This window comes from Equus przewalskii, chromosome 15 (assembly GCF_037783145.1).
Source record: "Equus przewalskii isolate Varuska chromosome 15, EquPr2, whole genome shotgun sequence".
In the NCBI taxonomy this organism is placed as follows: domain Eukaryota; kingdom Metazoa; phylum Chordata; class Mammalia; order Perissodactyla; family Equidae; genus Equus; species Equus przewalskii.
Window position 1 is genome coordinate 52,390,354 of NC_091845.1, and position 13,472 is coordinate 52,403,825.

Genomic DNA, 13,472 nt, shown 5'->3' on the forward strand with positions numbered 1-13,472 from the left:
ATATAACTTAATATAATGTTATAACATTTAGTTATGTTTATTTTTTAGGCGTTCATTTGAATTTTTAGATTTGTTGTTACAGGAGTGGCAGACTCATTCATTGGAAAGGTATGCATGAACTTTTCCTCTCCTACCTCCCTCCCCTCCCCATTGTCACCAGTTCTTCAGAAGTTGATGGTATTGGTTTTGCATTATTTAAAGCTGTGGTGTGGTGCTCCTCTTATTTGTTGCAGCTATGAATAGTATGATTTTCTTCTTTGTTTGTGGGGTGAGTGAGGGTCTCAAGTAGAATGGGTTATATAAGATACTCCAGGTTAAACTGGGCAAAAATTTAGAAATGTTATCTGCAGTCATGTGAGATAGGTTTCCTCAGGTGCAGTTAATGAAGTAATGCATCATTTAAGATAGAAGGAAGGCACTTGTTTCAGAGGAAAGAGATTTAAAAAACAGAGAGATTCATTGGAAAGTTTCTCCACACCAGCCGTCAGGTGTCATAGGTCCAGTATATACCGAGCAGCGTCTAGTATAGCTCTTCAATGAGCAAGAGGAAAATGTGTGGGCAGCTAGTTGGTCACTGGCTATTTGCGTGGCTACATTTCTCGTTAGTTTCAAGTTTGAAGCTTGGGTTATACCTACATTTACATTGAATATGTTGATTTTCCATTTTCATGGAAATCGTTAAATCTGTTTACAGCCTTTTTTAAAAAAATAGAATTTGTTGTTTAATGTAGCCATGATATAATTCCAAATTTTCTTTATTTTATGACAGCTACTATTCAGTTTAGTCAGATCGTTAGTGATTGTATGGTTAACAAATCATTTTCTACATTGGTAGGTTAGGAACCACACAGAAGGCTTTTTTTATTTCATTAAAATTTTAAGATTTAAGTACTATGTATTTATACATTATCTAGATTCCATATAAAAATAATTATTTTCAGGTTAATTATGTTTGACTTGTCAGAAGGAAACCATACATGAATGAAAGTATGTGGTGGATTATTCGAAAATTTTGCCATCTTGGATTTATTATTATGCACTAATTAATCTTTTTACCTCCCCTACCCTTTGTGACTGATGTGTAACATATAGGCAGTGAGTATCATTTGTCGTGAAATACATAGTTTTACACATGATTCTAAAGATGTTTTATTTTATAGACATGCAGCTGTCTTGGTTGAAACTATTAAGAAGGGAATTCACGATGCTGATGCTGAGGCCAGAGTGGAGGCAAGAAAGTAGGTCTATAATGTATATTTGTGACAGTTTGAGCATGCTTTGGTCTTCTCTTTGAAAGGAATCATATTGGGAGAATGAAAATATCAGAAGTGTCCCAAGTATTCTACTTGATTAGCTCTTTAGTAAAATTGAGATTGACTTTTTTTTCATTAAATCTATGCTAGATGTCTCAGTTTACTTCCTGTTGTCATTTGTATAATCATCAGTACTCCTATTCCATCATAACATACTCACTTTCTTTGTGAATAAAAATAACTATCATTTATTGAGCATTATGTCATGTACCTGATAGACTGTGCGGCAGTTGATACATGTTATTTTCTCATCCTTAAAGTGATCCTGTAAAGGTGATGTCGCCATAGGTTGGCAACTGAAGTTTGGAGATTTGGAGATATATCCAAAGTCATGCAAACCATAAGGATCACAGCCAGATTTTGAACTGACATCTGCTTTTCTCAAAAGCCTGGCGTCTTTCCACCAAGACTTGTTAAATTTAGAAAGTATCACTTGACACGTAGTGAATGTATTAAAAACCTGTAGGTTCATCTTCATTCTTCCCTAATGTACACATTTTACTCTTAATGTCTAATCATGTAAACTATTACATTATGTGCTTTTCTTTCTCTTTGTTGTTTGTTCGCTTGTTTTACAGGACATATATGGGTCTTAGAAACCACTTCCCTGGTGAAGCAGAAACGTTGTATAATTCCCTTGAGCCCTCTTATCAGAAAAGTCTTCAAACTTACTTGAAGAGTTCTGGCAGTGTAGCATCTCTTCCACAATCGGACAGATCCTCATCTAGCTCACAAGAAAGTCTCAAGTAAGGTCATATAAATGATAATTATTGATTTCTTCCTCTCCCCAAAGTTCAGGTTGGATGGTTGAATATCTGCTTGCTTTCACTTAAAGCCTTGAAAGAAAGACTTGAATGTACTTATATTCTTTGGTGTGTTGTCTCTCAAGGATTGGATTACATGCTAGTATAACTTCTTTAAGTGTTTAGTGTTTCAAATTTTGTTTCTATATGTTCATGTCTGTGAAAAAGATTGGGAAGCACTGATTTATAAACATTTCTTAATACCTCAAAAATAGTTCATACAGTAGGTGGCCCATTTCTAGGGTATTTTAATGGAAGAATTGTAATGGAGATTCAGAAGTCATCTTCAGAACTCTGACACAGCACTGTGTGACTGATAAAAAAAACTCCAGTTTCCCTTCCTCACCTCTTGCACAGTTTAAGATTTCAGCAAATCCCTCAAGGGGGCAAAATTATCTAGTATCTGACTCACTTCTCTGTAACTCTGTTCTTGTTATTATCTTGGCCACCTCAAATCCTTGCAGCCGTGGCAGCCTTAACCATATTTTCTGTCTCTCTAGCCCTGTGAGATTGCTAAAATTTCTGATGGCCTTCTCTGCTCCCTAGCAGTGACCACAAGTATCTGCAGATTTCCCCAGGGAAGAGCAGCTCACAAAATGTGAGCTTACCTCTCTGTAATTCCTGTCTCTTTGGGATCTTGACCCCACAAAAACTGCTAGTTGCCTTGGCAGCTCTCTCATGCAGGACTGGGACTAGGGTGAGGCAAGTGAGGCACGTAGGGCACAAAATTCAAGGAAGCACTCCCAAGGTCCTGTGAGTACTGTATTAAAGTCCAGTGACTTACAAGTTTTCAGAATAAAAGTAGATATTCAAAAAATAATTGCTGTAGGAATAATTACCTATCTAAACTTCTATTTAAATGTGATAAATTTGCACCCCGCATGAGCTTTTTTTCCCCTTTACTTTTATTTACTATGCACAAACGTTAAAATACCTATGAATCATCTGAAGATCTCGTTAAAATGCAGAATCTGATTCAGTAGATTTGGAATGGGGCTTGAGATTTTGCGTTTTTTACACACTCCTAGGTGAGGTCAATGCTTTTTGTCTGTGGACCATACTTTGAGTAGCAAGTATCTAAAGAAAATATTTTATCTTAGTCTTGTGTAACGTCTTTATACATAAACAGCCTTAAATTCTGTGAACCTGTAAGTGGTCTGCCTCAATCTAATAGGCAGCAATTTTAGGGAACAGTTATAAAATAATATGATACTGGGTTTAATAACCAACTACCAAATTTACCATTTGATAATAGTAACTTAAAGAATGTTTCTGCAGCCTGACATTAACCTGTTTGGGAATTTTGCTTCTGTCTTCCCCCACCTTTAAAATTTATACTTTCCAGATCCCCCTTACATCCTTAGGTATATTATTTATCTGTGGCCTGCAGGGTATCATTATAATTAAAGATAAATAATAAAAAAAGATATTAAGGGAGATGGTAGATTTTTAAAGATGATTTAGAGCTGTTTTGCTTTCTAATCATACATGTTATCCTCGGCAGTGGGTCTTACCCTTATTCTGTTGCCCACGCACTAATACTTAGCACAGCTGTAAGGAGTGTGATACCTACCTGGTAGGGCATGAATTGCCAAGGGCCACAGCCATTATGACTTAGGTGGCAGAAGCTTTGGTTATGCTTAGTTGCTATGTGCTAGTAATAACATACCTCTCTCTCCTTCTAAGTGAAGTATCTCAGAATACAAGTGTTGGAGAGTGCTATTATTGAGTCTCTATAGAGAGCATTGTGATGTGTGCTCAGGACCAGAGTAAACAACAGCATTCTGGTCCCTCCCTGTCTCTGTAGAGCTTAGTCTTTATTCATTGCTTGTTATTTCCTTTTTGCTTCACAGTTAATTGAAATACCATTGATATGTGACAACAACTCTTCTAAAGTGAGGTCTAAAAGGAAAATTAAAATTAGGAGTACTTCTCAACTCTTCAGAAAACTCAGTACTTTTCATTAATTATCAAAGGAGTGATAAATTCCATCTTCTTACTAAAAGCATGTCTTTTTACCTTGCAGTCGCCCTTTTTCTTCTAAATGGTCTACGGCAAACCCATCAACTGTGGCTGGAAGAGGTAAATTGTCTTTTTCTTTTTTTCTGAGGAAGATTCACCCTGAGCTAACATCCACTGCCAATCCTCCTCTTTTTTTTGCTTGAGGAAGATTAGCCATGAGCTAACATCTGTGCCAATCCTCCCTTATTCTTTTTTGTTTGCAAGACACCTCCACAGTGTGGCTGGCAAGTGGAATAGGTCCACGCCCAGTATCCAAACCCGCGAATCCGGGCCACTGAAGTGGAGCATGCGGAACTTTAACCGCTCAGTCAAAGGGCCGGGCCTGTAAATTGTCTTTTTAAGTAAGAGTTATAGCATGTTTTACTTAATAAAGTAGAAGCTACTTTATATATAGAGTAAAAGTTACTATGTAAAATGATTTTCTTGTCATCAGTCGCATTTAAAAGTAGTAGCTTTTAAACTGTTTTGCTGTGCTTTTAAAGTGTAATTTTTAAACTGTTTTAAACTTTTAACCTTTTGATGTGACGGACAGTGAGAAAATAATTTTACATACTAACCCAATACTACACATATACACTGTACTTGTGTTTGTATGCCATATACATTACTACATATAATATGTGCATTGTAGTGTATGTAATTACATACATACAATATACATATACTATGAAGTATATTGTGTATGTGTATACTTATGTAGTATAATTCAGAGTTCCATGAAACACTACTTACCCTTACTTGTGATGCACTGTTTCCTGTTCTGTTTCATTCTTTAAAATTCTGGCCATGACCCACTTAGTTGATTTCACAGCCTGTTAATGGATCCTAATTCACAGTTTATAACACTTCTCGTTTTTAAAATTGAAAGACTGAAGACCAGAAATTTAATGACTTAATTTGCATTGCCTAAGAGTGGCAGAACATGCATTATTTTCTGACTAATCCTACTCTTGGACTAGTTCTGTTTGCATTTTTCTGATAATAAAAAGATAGCACGGCTGTCATTTATTTATCTTGTACTTCATTTTCATGAATCAGTCATAAACATCATCTCTTCATCTACAAAACAGTTCTGTGAATTTTACAACGTATAATTATTTTTCCCATTTTATGGCAGAGGAAAATGAGGCAGAGAAGTATTGAAAAAATTGTCCAAGAAGATTTAGTTGTGACAAGATTGAGACTGAGGCATTCTGACTTTAAAACACTGTAGACTACTTTCTAGTGTCCATCTGTCCACTGCTTTCTTTTTGACCATTGGTCATCATGGATTAGCTCATGGTGGTTTTAAGTTTATATAATTTTCATGCTGTTTGCAGTGATTTAAATAATATAGGTTACTTTGCTTTGTTTTCTATAGTATCAGCAGGCAGCAGCAAAGCCAGTTCTCTTCCAGGAAGCCTTCAGCGTTCACGAAGTGACATTGATGTGAATGCTGCTGCTGGTGCCAAGGCACATCATGCTGCTGGGCAGTCTGTACGAAGCGGGCGGTTAGGTGCAGGTGCCCTGAATCCAGGTTCCTATGCATCATTAGGTAAGACAGCTAATTATAAGAAATTGTATGTTGTTTTTCTCCCTGGTCTCAGTGAAGTCAGGATGGTGGTGATATCTTAATTATTTCCATTTCATTCTTACTAGTTAAGGATAGTCCATATGTTTTAATATGATTCTATACTTGGGACGTCGTTCTGCGGTATCTAAAGGCTGCCTTGTTTCCACTTTACCCCTTCTCCTCCTCCTAACCATCTTGATCAGAGGAACAATTCTTGATTCCATGATTTGCCTATAGAATTTTCACAGCTCTGCACTACTGCCGCATCCAACCATGGTTTACTAAGGAAGTTTGTGAAGGATATTGGCCTTCTATCCAGTTTCTCTGTTCTCTTTCTCCTACTTCTGTTCGCTTACCAAAAGTTAAATCCTTTTGGGGATCTAGGAAAACTTCAAAGACTTAGTCATAATCAAAGTTTAAAAATATATTCTCAAGACTATTCAGAGTTTTGTTTTTTATGTCCATCAACTTTAAAAGTTTAAAAAAAGGTTGGGGCCAGCCTGGTGGTGCAGCGGTTAAGTGCCCATGTTCCGCTTCAGCAGCGCAGGGTTCACCGCTTCGGATCCTGGGTGTGGACATGGCACCGCTTGGCAAACCATGCTGTGGCAGGTGTCCCATGTATAAAGTAGAGGAAGATGGGCACAGATGTTAGCTCAAGGCTAATCTTCCTCAAAACAAAAACAAAAACAAAACAAAACAAAAGTTTGAGGTTGGTTATCCATTTTGCTCGTCTCTATTTTGTGCTTCATTTTTCTGTCTCTTGAGTAGTACTGGTGGAACACTGGTCAAGGAGATCATTGGAACACAATAGGAAGTGCAGAGATTTTAGGTATGAATGGAGTACATGACAAAGTTGGCACAGCCACATTCAGTGAGGAAAGGATAAATTATTTAGTAAGTGGTATTTAGACATAGGGTTTACAATTTGGTATAAAATTTAAGTTAGAACTATTTTTCACACCATACAGCCATTTATTCCAGATGACTGAAAAGTTGAACAAAAATGTAAATTAACTTGATGAAAACATAGTAGTTGAGTATTCATCTAATCTCAAGTTGGGGAAGGAATTTCTAAACATAAAAGCCAAAAAATCGTGAGGAAAGTGTCCCTCATTTAAATCTTAAGTGTGAAAATATAAAATCAAGTGGCTAGAAACAAAAAGGGAAAAAGTTTTTGCCACATACTACAAAAAAAAGCTAAAATGTCAACAAGTTTTAATAAGTCTATGAAAAACAAATGAGCTTTTTTTTAGAAAAATATTCTACATATATCAAGAAAAGCATATATCATAATTGCACAGAAAACACAGAACAGATGTTGAACTGCAGTTGTAATCAAACAAATGCAAATTGAAAGATTCGTAAATACAGTAGTCCCTCATTATCCATGCAGATACATTCCAAGACTCCCAGTGGTTGCCTGAAACTTCACATAGCACCAAACCCTATATATAGTATGGATTTTCTTCTACATACACTCCTATGATAAAGTCTAATTCATAAATTAGGCACAGTAAGAGATGAACAACAATAACTATTAATAAAATAGAACAAATATAACAATATACTATAATAAAAGTTACTGTAGATCTTAGCAACCTCAGCATACGATTTTTTTTCTTTCCTTATTAAGTGGAGTACGTTCACCTTTTCACTTAAAGGAAGCACTTTGCAGCTTCTCTTCGGAATATTTGAATTGCCAGCATCACTACTCTTGCACTTTGGGGCCATTATTACGTAAAATAAGGGTTATTTGAACACAAGCACTGCGGTATAGCAACAGTAGATCTGATAACTAAGATGGCTAAGTGACTAATGGGCAGGTAGTGTATTCAGTGTGAATACGCTAGACAAAAGGATTATTCACATCCTGAGTGGGAGGGAGTGGGATAGCGGGAGATTTCATCACGCTACTCAGAACAGCTTGCCATTTAAACGTTATTATGAAAGTTCTAGCCAGGTCATTTAGGCAAGAAAAAGAAATAAAAGGTATTCAGATTGGAGAATAGGTAAAACTATCTTTATTTGCAGAAAACATGACCTTAAATGTAGAAAATCCTAAGAAATCCACAAAAAACTAGTAGCGATTAATATTTAGTTCAGCAAGGTTGTAGAATACAGGATCAGTATACAAAAATCAATTGTATTTCCACATGCTAGCAGTGAATAATCTGAAAATGAAAGACTACAATTCCAATTACAATAGCATCAAAAAGAATAAAATACTTGGGAATCAATATAGCAAAAGAAGTGTAAGACTTTTCTAGGAAAAACCATTTCTTTGTTTCTCCTTTACTCTCATACTCATAATACTCTTGACACCAAATGTGTGGGTTTTCCATACCAAGCAATTCTCCTCCATCAACGGGGTGTCCTGCAATTCAGTTCACTTCTGATATTAATCATAGTTAGCAGAGACCTCACAGGTTAAGGACTCAGTCCCATAAGACTGTCCCCCCAACTCCCACTTCAGACATCATTTGCAAGTCCAGGTTGTTACCTGTGCTTCTGATCAACTGGCTAAATCAAAGGTTCCCGTGAACCCCTCCTCGGGTTTGATAAATTTGGCAGAGCAGCTCACAGAACTCAGGAAAACAGTCTACTTAGTAGATTACTGGTTTATTACAAAGGATATTAAAGGATATGAATGAATAGCCAGATGAAGTGATACATGCAGCGAGGTCCAGAAGGGTCCCAAACACAAGAGCTTCTATCCCCATGGAATTGGAGTGCACCACCCTCCTTGCACCCTCCTGGTGGATGTGTTCACCAACCCAGAACCTTGTACTTCAGGGGTTTTTATGGAGGCTTCATCACAGAGGCATGATCAAACATTAACTCAATCTCCAGCCCCTCTCTTCTTTCCAGAGGATGGAGGGTGGGGTGAAAATTCCAAGTTTCTAATCCTGGCTTCATCTTTCTGGTAACCAGTCCCCATCCTGAAACTGTCCAGGAGCCCACCAGGAATCACCTCATTAGAACAAAGGATGTTCCTATCTCCCAGGAAATTTCAAGGGATTTAGGAGCTCTGTGCAGATTCCAGAGTCAAAGACCAAATATTAGAACAAAAAATACTCCTGGTGCTCTTATCACTCAGGAAATTACAGAAGTTTTTGGAGCTCTGTGCCAGGAACTGGGCAGAGACATATATATATATATATATATATATAGATATATTTTTCTTTTTAATTTTACACTGTACACTGAAAACTGCAACACATTTTTAAAAGATCTAAATAGAAAGATATCCAGGTTCTTTAAAGGCTTAATATTGTTAAGATGGCACATTGACCTACAGATTCAGTGCATCCATATCAAAAGTCCAGCTGTGGAGCCAGCCTGGTGGAGTAGTGGTTGAGTTCACATGCTCTGCTTTGGCTGCGCAGTGTTCACAGGTTCGGATCCTGGGTGGGGACATACACACCGCTCATCAAGCCATGCTGTGGCAGCGTCCCTCATATGAAAGTGGAGGAAGATCAGCACAGATACTAGCTTGGGCATAATCTTCCTCGAGCAAAAAGAGGAAGATTGGCAGCAGGTGTTAGCTCAGGGCCAATCTTCCTCACACACACACAAAAAAAGTCCTGCTGCCTTTTTATAGAAATTGACAAGCTGATCCTAAAATCCTTTTGAAAATGTCAGGGATCCCAAGTAGATGAAACAGTCTTGAAAAAGAAGAACAAAGTTGGTGGACTCAACGGTTCCCAATTTTAAAACTTACTTCCAGGCTACAGTAATCGAGTCTCTGTGGTACTAGCATAAGGACAGACATATAGATCAATGTAATAGAATTGAGAGTCCATAAGTAAACCCATATGTCTTTTCAACAAATGGTACTGGAACAACTAGATAGCCACATCCCAAGAAATGAATTTGGACCCCTACCTCACCATATCTAAAAAAAAATTTACTAGTAAAAAAAAATTTGCTCAGAAAAAACCAGAGCTAAAACTCTAGAACTCCTAGAGGAAAACATAGATGTAAATTTTCATGACCTTGGATTAGGCAATGTTTTCTTAGATAGTACACCAAACACACAAGCAACCAAAGAAAAGATAGATAAATTGGACTTCATCAAAATAGAAAACTTTTATGCTTCAAAGGGCACCATCAAGAAAGTGAAAAGACAGCACACAGAATGAGAAGAAACATTTGCAAATTACGTAATATGATTAGGAACTTATATCCCAAATACATGAAGAACTCGTACGACTCAGTAAGAAAAAGACAGTTCGGTTTAGAAATGGGCAAAGGATTTGAATAGACATTTATCTGAAAACAATATGCAGATTGTCAATAAGGACCTGAAATGGTGCTCAACATCATTAATCATTAGGGAAGTGCAAGTCAGCACAGTGAGATATAATTTCATACCCATTAGGATGGCTATTACCAAAAAGGTGGACAGTAACAAACCTGGCAAGGATGTGAAGAAATGAGAACCTTTGAACACTGCTGGTGGGAATGTAAAATAGCGGATCCACTATAGAAACAGTTTGGCAATTTCTCAAACAGTTAAACATAGGGCCTGACCCTGTGGCACAGTGGTTAAGTTCAGCGCACTTTGCTTTGGCAGCCCAGGTTTGAAGGTTTAGATCCCAGGCGCGGACCTACACCACTCGTCAGCCGTGGTGAGGCAGCAGCCCACATATAAAGTGGATGAAGATTGTCACAGATGTTTACTCAGGGCTAATCTTCCTTAAGCAATAAAAAGAGGAAGATTGACAACAGATGTTAGCTCAGGGCTAATCTTCCTCAGGAAAGAAAAAAAGTTAAGCATAGAGTTACCATGTGACTCAGCAGTTCCACTCCTGGCTGTACACCCAAGACATGAAACATGTTCTCTTCTTTTTTTTTTTTGAGGAAGATTAGCCCTGGGCTAACTACTGCCAATCCTCCTCTTTTTGCTGAGGAAGACTGGCCCTGAGCTAACATCCATGTTCATCTTCCTCTGCTTTATACATGGGATGCCTACCACAGCATGGCTTTTGCCAGGTAGTGCCACATCCACACCCAGGATCTGAACTGGTGAACCCAGGCTGCCGAGAAGTGGAACGTGTGAACTTAAGCGCTGCGCCACCGGGCTGACCCTGAAACATGTTCTTATAAAACGTGTACATCCATGTTCATGGCAGCATTTTCCATGATAGCCAAAAAGTGGAAACAACCCAAATGTCAGGCTAGTGAATGGTTAAATAGGTGTATCCATACAACGGAGTGGAATATTATTCAGCCATGAAGAGGAGTATATCACATAAAAATGAAGTGCTAATGTATGCTATAAGATGGATAAATGTTGAAAACATTATCAAGTCAGACACAGACAGCCACATATTAGTTGATTTCATTTGTACAAAATGCCTAAAATAGGTAAATCCACAGAAACAGAAAGTAAATTAGTTGTTGCTAAGGGCTGGGAGTCGGGGAAATAGGGAGTGACTCCTAATGGGTACAGGATTTCTTTCTTGGAGTGATGTAAATGTTCTGTAATTAGATAGTGGTGAGGGTTGTGCTGCATTGTGAATATATTAAAAACACTGAATTGTATACTATAAAAGGGGTGAATTTTGTGGTACATGAATTGTATCTTAACTTTTTATAAGTCAGGAAAAGACTAGAAAACAAAAACTTATCATGAGTCTTAAAAATAAAAACATTATATTTAATATGTTATTTTCATTACCAGAAACAAATATTGTATTTGAAATGTTTTCATGTGAACTAGAGAGCCAATTTGCAACAATGTTTTTTTCAGAAGAAAGCTTACAGTAGTACCATGAGATTGACTTAATTTGTTTCTTTAGGTTCTGTAAAGTTTGAATTGCATGTTTGCTTCATTACAAAAGAGAAAGGTGTCGTCTTTTCTCTTCATCTGGCCCAGGTTTACCCTCAAGGACAAGGAACTACTTGCCTGTGGCTCTTTCCAGGGCTTAGATAATGAATTTTCTCATTCTCTCTCTCTCTATTTCTATTTCTTTTTCTGTTTCTCTCTATATATCTGTTTTTCTTGATCTTTCTTTCTATCTCTTCCTCTCTCTCTCTCTCAGCTTTATTACACACATGTGACTGGTGTTCTGTTTTCTTCTACTTTGAGCCTTGCTTATCATGGTGGAACACTTATGGATCAGGGAGAGTTTTCCATTATTTTCCAGTAAACACTTAATGAGCACTTCGTTTTTGCGAGGTACCCTGCTGTTTGCCAGAGATGCAAAGATATATACTTCTATACTCAAAGAGTCTCTTAGCCTGTTGGTAGGTTGCTAAAGGATGAGCAGCTAAAAGCTTGTTGACTTTTATGCATTTTGAGTTTGAAGTTCCTGTGAGACATCAAACTGGAGCTGTTCGGGAGGCAGGCTGGTATAGTGATGCATTGAGATACAGTGGTACAGAACTCAGGAGAGAGAACTATGCCTGAGATTACATTTGGAAGTTATTAGAGAGTTGTTCTTACTGTAATCTTTCAATATTAAACTCAGTACATTCCTTAAAGCAGTTGCCACTGGGTTTTTTCCTCCACTAAAGTACTAAATCCTTGGGCAACAGGAATATAATGAGTATTGTAAAGTTTACCCTTTTTATCCTGAAAAGGAAGCTTGATGTGATGGCAAATAGCAATTTGTGTTAAGGAAACTTTGATATGCATATTTATGAATTACGAATATTTGTTCTCAAAAACTGGGTTTGTGGAATTGTTTAAATGGAAAAGAATCTAAATGGTTTCAGTGGTATCATGTGGACAGTCAAAGCCAGATTTCAGTTGATTGAGGAAGAACTTAGGAGAATTTGTATAAATTATTCCTATACTTGATGGTCAAGAAAAGAGGTAAAAGAACAATGTAGGAATTATTTGTAGTTAAAAGTTAAGGAACTTTTTGTTTTTTAAGATTGGAGGAGTTAAATACATTTGTATGCTAAGGTGGTTGAGTCAGTAGAGAAGGAAAAGTTAAAAATGCAAGGATGAGAGGAGATAATTTATGGGCAGAGTTCCTAGGAAAGGCATGAGGATTGGGATATATAGAGCATAGCTGGAGAGTTAGCCTTGGATGTGGAAGGGTCACCAGTTTCATTGAGGTAGTAGGGAAGGAAATGAAGAAGGAAATAGATTCAAATATATTTTGGGGGGATTAAGAAGAATGTCATCCGGGGGGTTGTTGTGACTTCCTGCCTGAGGAGTCAGAGTCAGGATCGTGTGCTAATAAAAAGCAGGGTGACCGAGAGGTGGATTGAGGTTTAGAATAGCTGTGGAGGGGGCATAAGAGGTAAGGCACTCTTCTGGGCTTCCTGACCACCCATACATTTGGAGACCTGGCCAGAAGGACTCACAGAACTCAGAGGCAACTGTACTCATGGCTGAGGTTTATCATAGCAAAAGGACACAAGCAGGATCAGCAAGGGAAAAAGTTTCATCAGGTAGTCTGCAGGAGTCTAGGCACAGGCTTTCAAAGTTCTCACTCCCAGAGATGAGAATGAGGGGCTGCACAGAATGTGCTCCCTCCTCCAGCAATGTAATGCAGGAACGTGTACATGGTGTTTCTGTCCACAGAAGCTCACTTAAGACTCAGAGTCCAGGGTGAGGGTGGAACGGAGGTAGTTATGTAGCCACCCTGGCACACAACCAGCCACAATTACCAGAATTCCATACTTCTGAAAAGAAAGCAGATGTTCACCATAAATCACATTGTTTGCACAAACAATCTGGGCAAATTGATATAGCAGAGGTCAGTACCATTCCCTGCCCCCACCCCCCTGCGTGCGCGCACGCATGCGTGCACACACACACAC

At 37.9% G+C, this 13,472-nt stretch overlaps 1 protein-coding gene across 50 annotated transcripts in view; it reads left to right on the forward strand.

Moving 5' to 3' along the window:
- CLASP2 (cytoplasmic linker associated protein 2) overlaps positions 1-13,472 on the forward strand; it is a 163,715-nt gene that overhangs the window by 86,276 nt on the left and 63,967 nt on the right. For all 50 annotated transcript variants that reach the window (XM_070575816.1, XM_070575821.1, XM_070575825.1 and 47 more), the window contains 5 exons: positions 49-108; positions 1,161-1,238; positions 1,892-2,059; positions 4,143-4,198; positions 5,499-5,672. In XM_070575816.1, coding sequence (XP_070431917.1) covers positions 49-108; positions 1,161-1,238; positions 1,892-2,059; positions 4,143-4,198; positions 5,499-5,672 — 536 coding nt within the window. The remainder of the gene's footprint in view (positions 1-48; positions 109-1,160; positions 1,239-1,891; positions 2,060-4,142; positions 4,199-5,498; positions 5,673-13,472) is intronic.